The sequence below is a fragment of the Hoplias malabaricus genome, chromosome 3 (genome assembly GCF_029633855.1).
Source record: "Hoplias malabaricus isolate fHopMal1 chromosome 3, fHopMal1.hap1, whole genome shotgun sequence".
Lineage (NCBI taxonomy): Eukaryota > Metazoa > Chordata > Actinopteri > Characiformes > Erythrinidae > Hoplias > Hoplias malabaricus.
The window spans coordinates 41,738,570-41,755,217 of record NC_089802.1 but is presented as its reverse complement, the minus strand read 5'-3'; the positions used below and the strand labels follow the sequence as shown (position 1 = coordinate 41,755,217).

General features: G+C 43.0%; 1 protein-coding gene across 5 annotated transcripts in view; it reads right to left on the bottom strand.

Moving 5' to 3' along the window:
* Positions 1-16,648, bottom strand: part of foxp1b (forkhead box P1b) — a 264,654-nt gene that overhangs the window by 16,202 nt on the left and 231,804 nt on the right. For all 5 annotated transcript variants that reach the window (XM_066662601.1, XM_066662598.1, XM_066662603.1 and 2 more), the window contains 2 exons: positions 13,101-13,299; positions 2,705-2,812 (listed from right to left, as the gene is read on the bottom strand). In XM_066662601.1, coding sequence (XP_066518698.1) covers positions 2,705-2,812; positions 13,101-13,299 — 307 coding nt within the window. The remainder of the gene's footprint in view (positions 1-2,704; positions 2,813-13,100; positions 13,300-16,648) is intronic.

The following is a 16,648-nucleotide window of genomic DNA, read 5'->3' as shown; positions in this document are numbered from 1 at the left end:
GTTTTTATTTTATGATCTAAAGAGATCTAAAGAAGCCCTGTTAACCACATTTTCTTGGAAGCTGTTTGACGTGTTAACTGTAATTCTTATCTAATTCTATTTTTGTTCATCCAACTACTATTTTATACTCGTTTTACTCTATGACCCTCACTTGCCCCTTTTCCAGGGTCTAAACTCACATTTGCAATTTGACCTCCAAAGTTGTCCTATGTACAATGACCTTTCTACCAGAAACAGATCCCAGATCAGAGAGATCCTACTGAACAGCTTCAGAAAGATAGACCCTGCTCTGATTACACATGCAGAAGAAGACGTACTAAGTAAGCTCTCCGCTGCGCCGAAGGATTTCACCAGCCGTGACCTTGCAAAGGTCTCAGACTTCACTGAGTTCCTTGATTCTTGTTCATGCTGTTCCCCATAAACCTGCAACCCACCTCTTTCAAGCCCACCTCCCCCAAAGAGATTAGACGTACCCCCTTTTTTATTTATTGAGATAGCATGACTAGGTATGTCATATTTTCTTTCAAAGACAGAATAAATAACCGACGGATTTAAAACAACACCTCGGCCCGGCGTCGGCTTGTTTCTGTTGGCACGCTCTGGGGAGGTCTGCTCCATGTTAGCGCCGCATCACCTTTTTCACGACACTGCGCTGAGCTCAGAGCTTCTGCTGACTAAACGCTTCTGCCTTTCTCTCCCTCGCCTCAAAGACGCTCTTTCAAGGGCCCCCTTATCACTCCACCTGATTTACTCTTTGTTATTTCCATTCTACTTTATTTGCACCGTTGTATTTGCCACTCTTCCGGCTCGGGGAGCAGAGCAGCTAAAGGAGGAGTAGCATGTGGGAACGCTTAGCGGCGTTGAGCGCTAACACCTTCTCTAGGCTGGGTGAACCCTCGCCCAACCTCGCTTAAACAAAGACAGCTTTTGTGGAGCCTCTCCAAATGTTTTCTTAACATGTTCCAAGCAGTTTAGGGCAGGCAAGTAAAGTAAACAAGATGTTGCCATGATAAAAACACTTGTGAAAACACTGCGGAGTGCACTTAGGCCCTTTTTAAAGAGAGGGACTTTTTTTCCCCCCCTCTCCTTCGCTAAGCCCTCAGATGCTAATTCCACTCATTTCTGTAAACAAATGATGAAGCAATGGTCTAAGCCAAGGAGGGGGAAAAAAAGGGAGAGATGGATTGAGAGAGACACTCCCAAACCCTGAAGCATGCTGTAACATATGAGAAACAGGCATTTGCTTTCCTGTTTAGAGATCTGCTATGAGAGGTGCCGAAAAGAAACATGCTCTTTCGCTTGCGGCCTGAGAGAGGGAGAGAGACAGAGAGAGCGAGAGAGCACGAGTGAGAGAGAGAGAGAGAGAGCACAAACGCAGTCGTTAACGCTTTCTTCTTCAGGTAAACAGAAGGCTGAGATAGATTACGGCATTATCTGCAAAGTGATCTGGAAAAGTGTTTACAGTGCCTCTGCCGTTTTTTTTAAACAGCTCTTTAAATAAACTGCGCTGAGAGGGAGACGATCTGAAACCCGAGCTAAAAATGAAGAGGGGAAAAAAAGCAATGTAGAATAAGTAGTAGAACAGCTGTGGCTCTGTTCCTCTCTCTCTCTCTCTCTCTCTGGGCCTCTCTTCTGTGCCCTGGATAATGGAACAGTGTCATATCTTGTTTAGAGTGGGTCTAATCTGGCTCGACACACACTCATTGATCTGCTGCCACACTGCACATGTTCTCATCGTCTCAGTGGCCAGGGCAGTACTATGTGTTGTATTACCCCCCCCACCCCTTCCACACACACACAAACATATATATATATATATATATATATATATATATATATATATATATAACTACACAAACTGGAGATTAGGAAAAGCCAGGATTTCCACTAAGCAGGAGTGACAGGAGCACACACAGGGCAGTGTGAGGCCTCCAGCACAGGTACAGCAGATTTTTCCCCACTCACCATTAGAATAATTACCCACTCACGTCTTTGCAAACTATGACGTTCGATAATGTTATAATAAATGGTAATAAATCCTTAAGTTTTATGTCTAAAAACCTATGTATTAACTAAAATCTATATTTTTAATGTGTATCCCTTTCCTAACCAAAATGTGAAAACAGAGGGCAGTGAGTGTTTGCTGTACATGCATCGTATGGTTAAACTCACAGCGTCCCAACAACACTCAGCTTCTGACTCTTACTTTGTGTCTTCCTTCAGCAGTGAGGGAAAGAAAAAAAAAAGATTTGAAATCAAAGGAAAAACAAAGAACTGAAGTACCCCCCCCTCTCAGTCCGAGGAGAAAAAGACAAGGGCAAACCCGTGGTGCTCTCGGAGTGTGGCCTGCCGTAGATAAACATCCCCCCCGTGTTTGTTTGGGACAAACTGGCAGAAATCACCATGGGAATGGCACTTATCACAGGAATTACCAGGCCCTGAGGAGCCTTCAGGAAGCAGCCAAGTGGAGTGAGAGCAGATAGCACACACAGAGAACCTACAGCCAGCACCCACATCCTGCTCGGGGCTGAGGCTCCACCTGTAGGGCGGCTGAATTGCTGAAGGGAGGGGGGCTGGGCTGGGAAGGCCATTAAACTCACAGAGTAAGACTTGAGGGAAGGCCGGGTTCACCTTCATGACCAGGGAGGGGTTGTCTCTCTCCCTATGTGTGTGTGTGTGTGTGGTGTGTGTGCTTAAAGCCTACTTGAGGAAGGACTGGAAGTCCTCGAACACAGCTTCACATCCTGGCCATTTACACACACCGTGTCCATACAGAGGGTGACTGTGGTGCGAGTGCTCGTCCAGCGCTGAACTATGGGAACAAGAGAGAGAGAGAGAGAGAGAGAAGGAAAGTGTTACAGTGTATGTCAGAGGAGTGAGATCACTAATCACAATTCATCTTTAGTTTGTGTAGTTGACTGCGATTCATCGCTCTGACTATATCCAGCGTTAAGTAACGAAATGAGCCTCAGGATGCATTTATAAGAATCACGAACCTGAACATAAATTCACATGACTGCAGAGTGGACATGTAACTGAACACAGTGTACAGCACATAGGCAATGTCCAGTGTGAGAGTCTCACTCTCATCTCACTTGATTACAGCTTGTTTTGAGGGCAACTGGATATTTCAGTTTTGCTTTTGTTAGTCAGCTGCTTGTTGATTAAGCCTGTGACTCCCAGACTTTCCCAGACCCACACCCCTGCCCTTCCCCCACTTCAAGAAACAGATACATGTCTTTTGTGTACAACCACCACTTCTTATTGAACGACTACATACACTAAGGTCTGCTGAAGGTGTTCTCCAGAGCTTCCAGTGATAAAGATGGGGGTGCAGCTGTGTCAACTCAGTATATTTCAGTGCGGTGTAAATTCATTGCACTGTTAGTCACTGGAAATGTGTTTAATGAAGAGAAGAACGAAGGGAAGGTGCTTTTTAAAAGCGGTATTTTAACATGAGGTTTATGAGCTACAAAAACAGCATACAAAGTTAAAACGATTGTGTTTAATGTGTTAACTGGCACTAAAATGTACATTGAAGCTCAGACTGTATTATCCCTGAGACTGATATTTATCTCTGTTGTAACTGTGAGAACTTTACCCTCGTGCCCCGTTCCTGCCACAAATCTACACAAAATACTATAAACAAAAGACACATTAGTCACTAGTGGAGAACCCTGTTTACAGATGTGTATTAGTGGTCCGCCACTGACTCCAGCATGGCCTCTGACCTCCAGCGGAAGTGTAGGATCAGCACAACCATGTGATGTGGGCTTCCTGCCCAGCTGGATCTGGTCGGCCTATCAGAGTCCCAGAGTCTAGTCGATACGTAATTACGGCTCATCGCTGAAGCGCGTGGCGGTGGGCTTTGATGGTCCCAGGGAGGGGCTCCAAGAGACACTGTGTCCTTTCAGCCATGACCGCTGAACCGCAGCTCCACCGTCCACCTGCAGAAACCCGCCTTTCCCCACAACAGGAAGCCTCCCGATCCAGCTGGACTGCTCCCACCAAGAGCAAACAGTAAACACACTCCACCTGCTATCGATTCTGCGTCCACCGAGAGACAACCGCAGCCCGGGCCAGCACAAGCTCCTCTAATCAAGACACAGGTCACCACGAGGCTTTACTGGAGGAAGTCCACCCATTTTTTCTGAATTTTACTGATGTTTCAGTGGAGACTTCTATGGACAAATCTATGGATTCTCAAGTCACAAGGTTGAAAACAGGGTCATTCAGAGTATTTTGTTGAGAGAAGTCAAAGCTGTTAATGAGATTCCTCTATACCATTTACTCTTTTGGTTTGTTTACATCTCAACAAATTCTAGAGCCATGTCTTCTCGAAATCATGAAATTAATAGAGCCTATAAGCCACAGACTGTCACATCACACTGTGCCCAGGTCAGTTCCTAAGAGGCCTGGGGGTATCTCCTGTATGTGCCAGCCATCAGAACAACAGCGTCTCAATTGACACTGATCAGCACACTCCCATTCCTCAGCAGACCACAAGCCTTCACTGACCACTTTAACAATGTTACAACATATAATTCCATAATCCCACAAGCACTTCTTTTAACATCTCGTATTTAATTAATTTATTTTTAAGTCATGTTACACTAATTGTTTTGTATCTGTTCCTATGTACTTTTTATAGAAAGATAAAAAAAAACACAAACCTCCCGATTTCGTTTCAAAAAGCCCACTTCACCACATTAAATAAATACGTCAGCTTCCAGATGAGTATCTCGTTTGTAAGGCTGAGGTTTCGAGGGCTGTCACAGGTTTTCTCATATAATTACTTGCCTAAGAGTTCACATTGTTAATAACAAGCGATAATTGTGCCGCAATTAGGAAGCAGTGAGCCGTTTATGAATATGGTTAACATGCCTTTTTCTTTCTCTCTTTCCAAAAGGCTGATCTTTATAAAAAAAAAAAAATTCAATTATGAATTATGCATAGGCATTAAGACCTCTGTTTTGATACTGGTAATAAATAGATGGAGCAAGATCTATTATAATGACTTTTTAACAAGAACAGGCAAAATGCTTCAGCTGGCGAACACAGAGTTGATTTTTAATTTAAAGACACCCTCCTTTTTATTCTAATTCCTTCGCAAGCAAGTTGCTTAATTCAGTATTAATAAGATATTGAACAGGGGAGTGCTTGGGGGAAGTTGAGAGAGGCGAACGATGACAGAAGAGACTCTTTTCAAGCAGTAGGGGTGGCTAAATGGTGGTGTACATTAGGGTAATAGGGGGACTGGGAGATTGAGGATGGGGAGGTGGGGGAGATTTTCTTTTAACTTTGACCTCATTCCCACCCAAAAACTTGAGTAAAAACGCTATTTCTGGGTGTTAAATGTGACTGGTCTCCACGGCAGGTCTATTACAGTCACTCAGCCTTGGGGGGAGAGACACGCGACTGAGACGTGGGAAAGCGTGTCATCTGCTTAATGCTTACGTTTAGAGTGGAAGAGAAATGTATGAAAGTGAGACAGACTTTAGGCAACATCCTTAAGCTACCCTTAACCGTGAGAATAAGTGCAGTGCAAACAGTGCTGTTTACATGTTTAATTCAATCTAAATTATCTAAATGCTCTTATGTCAGCATATGTGACTGTGTCATATTTCATCATTGTATGAGTGGATATCACCACAAAACGCTGTGGATAGCACAAGATAAATGGGGCTGTTGTGATAAATAAGCAGCAACAAACGCCTCAGAGTTACACTACGGGCCAAATTGTGGAAGGGATTTGTGATTTTTTTCAAAAATATTCAACGATTAAGGCAATTTACCAGAAACCAACAACTTGATTAACCTAAGGAGTTCTCTGTTCCACTGGAAGAAATAGTGGTGTACTCTTACTGTAATTCTTTAATATAAAAATTAATTTTAAAAAGCCACACCACTCAATAACTGAAGAGTCAGTACGTAATGGTACTTTTGTTCTATATTTAACACAGTGAACACATAAGCAGTCGTTACACTGTAATTGTATTTATTGTTATTGTGAGGCCACACTAATATTAAGCACCATCTTTAAATCTAAAAAGAAAAAATCCACGTATACTTTTGGATACAGTACTATCCCCAAAAACAGAACAAATCCATCGCCTGCTTCAATACATTCTTCTCTTTTGCCATTTTCTAAATACTGAAGCGAGCATTCTTTAATTAAACCCATACGTACACCTAACAAAGCTTTACAGCTTTCACAGACAACAACCCTTATATAAAGCTGCTGTTAATTAGTCATCAGCTCCTAATTTAACAAACCTGATGCAATTCCTTAAGCTGTTAACAGCATTTGAATGTGAGAATCAGGTGGAAATCCAGCTCAAGCTCAGAACTCACAGTTAGCTGCAGCCTACTGCTATATAATGTAATATATTATCAATATGTCTGCCTCCAGCTTTAGGCCAGTTACATACAGCATCATCTCTCCACAAGAAGGCTTATTAAAAAAAAGGACATGCTCTTGACTTGGATTTAGACAGAGAGGACTCTTTCAGTCACAACACCATTTATACAAGGAAACAATATTCAAAAGACCCTTTAGAGCCTTGAGCCAATTCCCCAGACCCCTGACTCAATTCTCACTCCCCCATCCTCAGCAACGGCTCAGCCCCAAAAATGATTTAATTATCATTTTCAGAGTGGAAGATCAATTAAAGGAGAAAGAGGGGGGAGATGGAGGGAGCCATATCTGATTATTTATCTCTTTAACAAATTTGCTGAGCTGCATGTCCCCCGAGTGCACGCTGGGGAGGAGAAGTGGAACGACTCGACAAGGACGACACTTTGTCTCTGGATTGCTCTCGAACGGGAGAGTCCAGCTCTGGGAATTGGTGTCAGTGTGTCTTTCTCGGTTTGATCTTCCTGCTACTAAATAGGATAATCATCCAGCACAGGTTTGGGAGGTCTGCAGGGCCTCAGAATTGCTGTTTGGTACGTAGTGGAGAGCTGATGGGTCAGATGGACGGATGCGTTTGAAGGCTTTTATCATATTTGGGTGAGGGTGAGCTGCTCGTCTGGGCGGGCGGCTCCAGTGGGAGTGGAGCTGGGAGCTGAGCTGCTAAAAGCAGGAGTCTCAAACGATTGAATTTCTTCCCTCTTTCCTTTAAGACGGAAGCGCAAAGCCGGCACGTGACGCCTGTGGATGCACTTAAGGTTTTAGTTGCAGGCGTCATAGCGACTGGCCAGATTTTTATATGACACATGAAACTAACTACACGGTACTTAAGGGCCGAGGGGAAAGTGATCCGTGAGGGCTGCAGGGAGCGCAGTCCATCAGCTCAGAGCTGCAGACTGTTGCATGACAAAAAGGACTCGCGAGAAACCACCTCAATTAAAGGGTCATGCAGGTCCAGCCCGAGGAAAACGAGGAACTGTCTCTGCTTCATCATCAGGTGGCCTTCACCATTCATTGTGTTGATAAAGGCCCCATTGGTGCCTCAGAATCAATACAAAATCAATACCTTAGGCAAGATATTTATAGCTTAAAATGATACAAATGAAATGAAGGAATGACCCCTTTTCTAAAATATATTCATTACCAAAACCAGATCAAATCTTGCAGTTCCTAGAAATGAGGGCCTTACACAAACCCCAATTTTGAGGCAAAAAAAAAAAAATGAAAGGAAATGTGCTTTTATTGAGATTGTTCCACAATAATATAGTGCCTCTGCTTTTAACCTCAGCTGTGGATGTTGATGGAGGTGACAGGACTGTTCCTACATTCCCTCTGCTCCCATTTTCCTGGGGTTCGAGGGATTGAACTGGTGACACTTGCAGCCTCACGATTGCTTCTCTTACCTTTAGGCCATTGCTTTAGGCCAAAAATGTATTTATATATATTATATAAATAGTATATTATCAATAATATACAAAACTTTTCATATCTTACTGGTCATTACCCCTTTTTTCATGCTTTGTATGGGATTTAAAAACAAGAGGTGACTCAAACTGGGTCGACTAGATTCCCGAATATTAAGGGTTTTTACACCACTTGAGTTTAAATCATGGCCATTCATCCATTCACTCATTGACCTTCTGTAACTGCTTCATCTGGATTAGGGTCTCTGAGGTTCTGGAGCCCACACAGAGCCCCTGGGCCCAAAGCAGGACCAGTCCCCCACAGACACCGCACACATTCGTATCGATTACAAAAAAACGTTAAAATAAATAACAATATTACATTTCTGACTGATGTTTCTGCCAGCCTCTGAACTTTGCATAACAGGCTGTTTACTTTGATGACATTCGAAGAACATCACAGAACCTAACCATCATATTTCATTTTCACTCGTCTTTTTATCGCCTGCATCTGTTCCCATGCATGCCTCAGGACGGTTAAAAGGTACCGCCGCAGGTTTGGTGCCTCTTAAGGAGAAACGAGTCTTGTGGCATTGTTTGCAAACTGCTGATGTCAAGTTATGGTATGCAAAGAAATGCCATATTTCACATCAACAAGTTGCAGGAAGCAGTTTATCACATTATCTCCAGTTTCAATTTCACTATAAAGACTCAAGGTACGCTGAACTCACATGCAGCAATGAAATGGAAAGGGTTCCTCTGAAGCATCTGCACATGAGCTTAAGGGCACCATGTTTATATCTTATTTATTTTACGTTATATAAATATATCTTATCATTTTATGTATTATCTCAACTACAGTGGTCTGTGGAGCAGTGAAACAGCTCTGTTGAGTGTTGGAGGTCCTTCCAGTACGTTTGGGATCCTCTGTTATACATCGGGGGGCCGGAACTGATCAGTACTTGAGCTCACTGTAATGTTCCAACAGGTAATCGTTTTTAGAACCGTAGAATTTTATACTGAGGGGGGTGGGGGGAGAGTTGCTACCTATGATTTCCAGAGAAATGCAACATGAGCAGGTGTTCATGTTTAATATATATATCACAGACTTGGTTAAATATGGCACAACCCTACACCTTACACTGAAGTTCTCTCACCTGGATTCGTACAAATGAAGTAAAGGGGCAACAGAAAGCAGTGTTTTGCCGGCTGAACTGAAACAGATGGAATAATCAAAGGGTAATATAGAATCATTTCACACAAAACTCAAACGCCCTGCGACAGATCATCAAAGAACTGAGCTATTAATACAGTCTCCTCTAATTCTCCTTTGTGTTCACACCATAATGACTACAGCACGTTTTGGAAGTTTAATGCCATCTTTGAAGGTGGGTGTTTGGAGCAGCTGTAGGGGGAGAGAGAGAGAGTGAGCGATAACCTGCTCAATCCTCTGACAGAACAGATTCTGCTTTCTTCATTACATTGTGTGCTAAACTGTTGTTGACATCTTTAGTCTTTGAGAGAGAGAATGAGAAGGGGGAGAGAGAGAGAGAGAGGGAAAGAGAGAGGGGAGAGAGTGAGAGGGAGAGAGGGAGCGAGAGAGTAAGAGAGAGAGATAGAGGGGAGAGAGTGAGAGAAAGAGAGAGATAGAGGGGAGAGAGAGAGGGAGAGAGAATGAGAAGGGAGAGAGAGAGAGGGGGAGAGAGAGAGAGAAATAGAGAGAGGTGAGAGGGGGAGAGAAAAAGAGAGAGAGAGAGGGGGGGAGAGTGAGGGAGAGAGAGAGAGAGAGAGAAGGGAGAGAGTGAGAGGGGGAGAGAGAGAGAGAGAGAGAGAGAGGGGACAGAGTGAGAGGGGGCGAGACAGAGAGAGTGAGAGAGAGACAGAGGTGTTGTCTCCAGTGCTTCATCTTAGCATTTCTTTTTCTTTTTCTTAAATGTTCTGACTGATGGGCTGTAGAGGTTGTCTGGGGGGTTGTGATGGGACCATACACACAGTGAGGGTCAGTTAATTCTATCATTCCAGAGAGAAAAACAAACAGAAAGCAATGTAAATTATGCATTGTATAAACAAGGTTCAGTACATATGGGTTCTTTCTCCCCCCAGATCTTCGTGCGTCTAAACACAGGCTTCGGTGGAAGTGCTCACAACCCACTTCAACCCCCTGGCACTAAAAAAAACCCCCAACACTCCCCCAAGAAAATCCCAAATGCGAAATCCCCCTAAAATTGTAACCTTCGTGTGGTCAGTATCACGACTGGTTTTAGATTTGAGATGAGAACTAAAAGTACAGCAGAATACTTTCTTGGCAATGAATGGAAACCTGACTTTCTGTGGTTTATGAATGAAAGAGTCTCAGATTTTGGACCCCACTGTGAATAGATAAAAGGAGACCGTTCTGATGTCAGTGGGTTTATAGTTCTAGTTCTGTCTGTTATCTTCTGTCAGCAAACAGTATTCAGTTTCATAGTGTGGACTGTATTCAAAAAAGGAAAACCGAATGTTAATCTGTGTATTATGGCACTCCTACAATACTGTCATAATGTCTAAGTGCATGATTCACATCTGCATGGCTGCTGGTATTGATGTAGGCAGGTTAAATTACTTAGTGAGTGAAAGTCTGATTTGGCTCCATCACATTTTCCTGTTTGGTCTCGGCTCTTCTGCTCGTAACAGAAACAGCACATAGTCATTCGGTCAAATTCTGAGTAATTTAGCTCCCACTGCAGCCTGGAGAGAGTTAAAAACAACTCGCCGAGCCAGAAGTGTCGCACTTCCATGGCACTCATTTGATATTTGCAATAAAAAAATCAAAAGATTGCGGAGCGAGACGTGTGCTCGGGCCAAGGTCGGGCCGAACGAGCTGGACTCGGAACGTGTCCAGTGTATTTCAGGTCCCTGAGAGACAGGTTTAAAGCAGCTAATGAGAGAGAGAGAGTGTGAGGGTGTGTGTGTGTGTGTCTGAACTTGTGTGAACTTTACATTCATCCAGGCCTGGACTTTCAGTATTAACCCAATGTGTTTTCATTTGCATTGCTTTTACATTGACACACACAGATTGTGATCAGGAGAACTCAACTCAGATGTGTGTGTGAGAGAGAGTGAGCTCACTGCGCCTGGAGGCTTCTCAACAGCAGTTCAGAGATCGAGTCTTGGCAGATAAAAACAAGTAAACGTGTTACACGCCAAATTAATTTCTTCCTCCAAGATGCAGCATGGCGCTTTTCGTGAGTAAATCTTTGCGGATGATGTCAGGGGTTTACATAAAGAAGCTTTACGGCGTTTAGGAAAGCTTAACTGCTTCCTCTGAGTGTTACGATACAAAAACACGTTATTTCTGAGTCATTTTGCAAAACTGTACCTGGTAGGGTACTGTGAATCCAGAGCTTTTCCTCGAATGAGAGCTTTCTGAATCACTGAGTGAACTGAGATTCTTCTTAAGCTCTTTTCAGGGTTTCACTTCACATTTACATATGACATTTACGGCATTTGGCAGAACTTCTACAACTTATATGTTACAGAGGAACTCACTTGTGGTGTCACACTGTGGCGTTTCTGCCCGAGCTGGGCATTGAACCCTACTCAGTGGTGACAAAGGCAGTGTTTTGAAACAGAGGCGCTTACTTCATGTAATTCTCCCTGACACAGAAGTGAGGCTGGGAGTTGTGTTTCGCTGCTGTTGTCATGTTGTGAATGTCCAGGGCTATGACCTTTCAATGTGAACTATTGTGGGACAGTTATGGGGGAGGTATCCCGTGCATCATATCTCCCACACAAACACACCTGTACAGTCTGGGCAAAGCACATTTCCGGAGGCCCATGTATTCGAATCTCTCCAGCTGTTTAACTAGTACTCGTGTAGTCTGTGTTTAAGTGCTAAGGCTAATTCAAGTCTTATTTAACAAACAGGAGTCAAACGACACAACTGTGTATTCATCAGCCCAGCTACTGTGTATACACACACACCTACAGTAAACTGGTAATTAATAAGGAAATGGGCCTATTCCCATTGCTGTAATCTAGCTGCGGAAATAGCCACCGACTCCCAGGTGTTTGTGTCCAATCCCCGATAGATTTGGGCTGTTCAGAGCCGAGGCCCTTAATGAAAAGAGTAAGGTACTTACTAACGATAAATTAATAGTTATTAGGCCAAGCCTTGTGGGTAGCTGTCCATCACATCGGCTCTGCCTGAAGGGATTGCGTCTGGAACGGAGAAACAAGTAGGGCCTGTTCGCTTTAGTCAAAGATGACAGGAAAGATGTGGTGAGCGCTAATGAGTTTCAGTAAAATGTTCTCTCAGAGGAAAGGAAAAAAAATAAAAAGAACGGTGATATATTAAAACCGAGACATCTATGCAAAGCGAAAAACACCCACTGCCTCATTCCAGTTTACAGAAACCTCTCTCAAACACAGCGCCCCCGTTTTCCAAAGGCTTGGGACATGGCACGTGACCCTGTCACCTTTTAGTGATTTACAAAAGTCTAATAACAGAACGACAGGAAGTGTATAAAGGGGTCGATTCATATCACGTCCAGTTCGTTGGTTGAAGACTCAAAATCATCTTTACAACTGTCGTAGGCTTGTTGTAATTTAACATTAACAGGGGCATGTCCTATCACAAGTCTTAATGACACATCTGTGACCTTCTTTGGTCAAAAAACCAAACCGTTCAGAGCGGCCAGTTTCAGCACCTGTTCCTTTAAATGATAATGAGCTGCTCCCTGTTCACCCCGACCCCGAGCGCACAGCAGTGAGGAGCGAGGAGCAGAAGCTCTGGTTTTTAGCCGTTTTCACTTGGTTCCCTTTTTTTCATTCTTGATTTTTCTCTTTTTACTCACTGCTCCTATTTCTTCACTCTCATTATGTTAGTTTTGCTCTGTCTACCCTCATCCAGCGCGGATCCAGTGCTGTGATTGGAGAGAGACCAACTAACTCCAAAGTGTGTGGAGCAACGAATGTTATCCAGTGAAAAAATCTGTTTTCAGTAACTCAGTTTTAAGTAAAGTGTCTCAAAATATTACATCACACATGTTATGAAATGAATGTTCAGCCCACACTGTGTGTGTAAGCAGAAGTGGAGATATTACTATCAATTTTACCATCAATTTTACCTCCTACATGAACATTTGTGATTTTTGATGTCCAAACAAATGCTTGAAAATTGTACAGAAAATGAAAGTGATTTGTTGTGTAACTAACTGTGGAATTACATTTGAAGAGTCAAATAAAACAAGGGGTAAGAGTTAATGGCAACTCAGTGGCAGGTTAACCGCTATGCCATCTCTTACCTCTCTCTTTTGAGCACGTGGCTGGCGTACTGGCCGTTGGTGGTGGGATGCTGGCTGAGGTGCAGGTTTTTGGGAGGCACGGGCGAAGCGGAGGTCAGGTCCAGGCCGCGGTGGCCGTTGTTACTGATGCTGTTTTCCTCCTTCACCGGAACGCTCGTCACCTCCTTCCACAGCTGCTGCAGCTCGGCTGGAATCATGCCTGCCACAAACAAATTGGATAATTAAATCAATTAACGGGCTAATCCAGTTCCACTCGCGCCGTAATTAAATCAAAAAACAAGGGCTTGGGTAAACAAAGGAGGGTATTAATTAGGAACTGTTCTACTACGGGTGAGTGTGGAGAGATGCGCATGGCCCTCCCTCCTCTCTCTCCTGTGTGTGTGTGTGTGTGTAGTGAGGGGGTGGTGGTTATGTGAAGCGTGTTTGTGTACACAAATCCCTGGCATTCATGTGCATTTCATGCTCAGAGTAAATAATTAACATACAGACAAGGCATGAAATCTGAATAATTAGCATTATTCCTCTGAGAAGAACAGCAGACACACACACACACACAGTTTACAATGGCAACATCACAAAAACACCCCTCCTCTGGAAAAAAGACAAGGAGGGAGAGAAGTGAGAGAGGGAGGGAGTGAAGAGAAAGCGAGGGAGGGAGAGAAAAGAGGGGACAAGTGGGGGGAAAAAGCCCCTGGGGTAATATTCTCGAAAGTGAGTTAATGTGCAAAATACTTAAAGCTCTGCACCGCCTCCAATCGACACAGACTTAAACCGCTTTCACAAAGTCAGCCGCAGCGCACTCCAGGAGAAAAGGAGAAAAGAAAGAAGGCTCCTGTATGAAAAGACCACGTTCTCTTTTATCTCTGGTCTTGTATTAATCTGCTGTAGGTACAGAAACATGCACATGCCACTGTTGACAGCGGTATAAACCCAACAGTGTTGTGGATGCATGTAAATATATGCTAATATGATGTGAACATGACGCTGCTGCTCGACAGCCTGTCCTCATCAGCCTGAAATGAGCTGGGATCTCTATAGAGCAGCTGCACATGAGCGTAACGTAAAAAAAACACTCAATGCAAAGTGTCATCTAGAGGTACACGAAGAGCCCCAGCACAGGACTGTGGAGCAGTGGAACGGCTTTCTCTGGATGGAATGGGTTTAGTGATCGAGATCTAATCATCCAACATCAGCATCAGACCTCAATGATGTTATAATAGTGAAATGCCGTCAAAAACTCCCAGAAGTTCCAACCTATAGTCTGAAGCGTGGAGGCTGTTGCTGGACCAAAAGAGAGAGTGAGAGACGTTGAATCCCCTCGTCAAGGCCCTTCATTTCAGAAGAGAGACCGACAGAGTTGGTATCCACAAACTTTTGGCCACGTGTAAACTGTTAGATCTGTCGTGGCAGGCCTCGGGATGCTGTGTAAAACCAAGCGAGAGGGGAGTTGAGGGACGGACCACTCATTTCACACAGCAATTAATTCAATAGATTTTCAAAACGAGCAACAGCAAATGGAAGATGATTTGCGCTCTGCTTATCTGAATTATTCTCTGAATTTTTATTTCCTCAGCCCCCTCCTCTTCCTCCTTTAATCACCCTCTCTCTCCAGATACCAGAAGTGGTCCCTTTCAAGCGCCGGGCTGTAATACATTCGCAACAGAAATGCTTAGTCTTAATTTATTCCTGTTGTGGCAAAATAACAGGCGAGGTGAAGATCTCAATGTGATCAGCAGAAAATATTTTTAATTTGATAAGCTACTAAAGATTTTAATTATGCCGGTAATGGAGAACAGTGGGCTAATGAGGCGAGGAAAGCTCTGGAGAGAGCACGAGAGCGAGCGACACTAAGAACTGTGAAATGAGTCTGATAGGGCCGCTGTAAATTCACTCCGGATCGTTTGCATATCAAAGAGCCGGCGGAAATTATTGCAGGACGAATCAATAACCTTTCCACGTTCCAAGGAGCATCTTTGCACCAATGTGGGAGCCGGACACGTCCTGTTTTCCACGCTTTTGGTCTCATTGTAATGGAGGAAAGCCTTTATAGACATTCCTCCAAATCCTCACAGAGATAACTGACATGGGTTAAAAACATAGACAGTACTGTGCAATAGTTTTAGGCACCAGAGACTATGAGATTTACAAAGCTGTTTATCTGAGCGGTAAGTGTTTATTTGCTAAAAAAAACAATCAGACGAACAACAAATAACGGCCAACATTAGAATAAACCCAATCACATTATTCCAGTGTGATCCTCTGTGTGTGAATGTGTTTAACTTCGTTTTAGCGGTGAATAAATAATGATTTTAAATAAAGTGTGCTGTGGATTAAAACAAATTCATGTGAATCAAGGAGATTCTGAACCAAACAATGTTCTTCAAACTCACTCTCACCTACTACTTTATAAAAAAAAATCGTATATTTCTTATGTGTTTTATATTATTATTTGTTTGTGTTTACTGTGATTGTATATAACTTTATACCAGCCCCAAACTCACTGAGCAGGCATTAGTTTAAATATATATCATTATCTTAGGAGCCTAAGATTTCTGCACAGTGCTGTATATATCATTTTTGCAGATGATTTGTTGACTGTTCTGTAATATTCATATTATATGAGCAATCATTTGAACAGTCTGCAATATACTACAGGGAACACGAGGAAAAACATGCATTCTGTTTTCATGGTTCTGTTGAAGAAACTTTAAATAATGACATCGGCAAAGGATGAGAAACTAAAGAAGACAAGGCCCAGTGTGGTCACTTTCAGCCACAAACGTAACATTATTTCGTAGTAAATCATTATTTTAATTTCTGAGATGCACTGCTATGGTCATTTTGGGCCAGTGCTCATAAACTATCATTTTAAGATACTGATGTGTGTATAATTGGGGTCTAGATCCTAGATTCACTCTATGAAGAGTTACAATGCACTTCAGTGAATTACAGAAGCAGATACTTCAGCAGTGTTCCTGTGTTGAGAAGGAATCCTGCTCTTCCACTGTACAATAAAGAAATCAATAAATATCTGTTGGAAATATTGGTCAAATCTATTTACGAATTGATTTATTTATTTTAAGCAAATGTATTTTGATATAGACATGATTCCAATATCATCCTGCATCCTTAAATCCAATAACACAATATTTAGGACATTGGACAGCTGCTGACTTCCCTGACTCATGGACCATTAGAAATGACCCTAAATGTTAAACAAGCCTTGCTTCATTAAGTGCTAATTAATGTTTTGAATTCTTTTTCCAACTTCTAGAAAGATCCTGGAGATGCCAGGTTTCAGGAAGACAGTGATGGAACTTTGCTTTATTTCATATCAGAAACACACCTCCTGCTCATTAGAACGTGATGATGTGATAGATTATTGATAACACTTCCACGCGCCCTGTCCTGCTTTTCTCTCTCTCTCTCTCTCTCTCTCTGTGCCTGTGCTCTCAGCGTGTTTCTGCAGGGCAGGGTTTGGCAGCGTGATTCACTAAAGGAAGGTCATGGCTGCAGTGAGTGTCCTGGTGTTGGACAAAAAGAGGGAG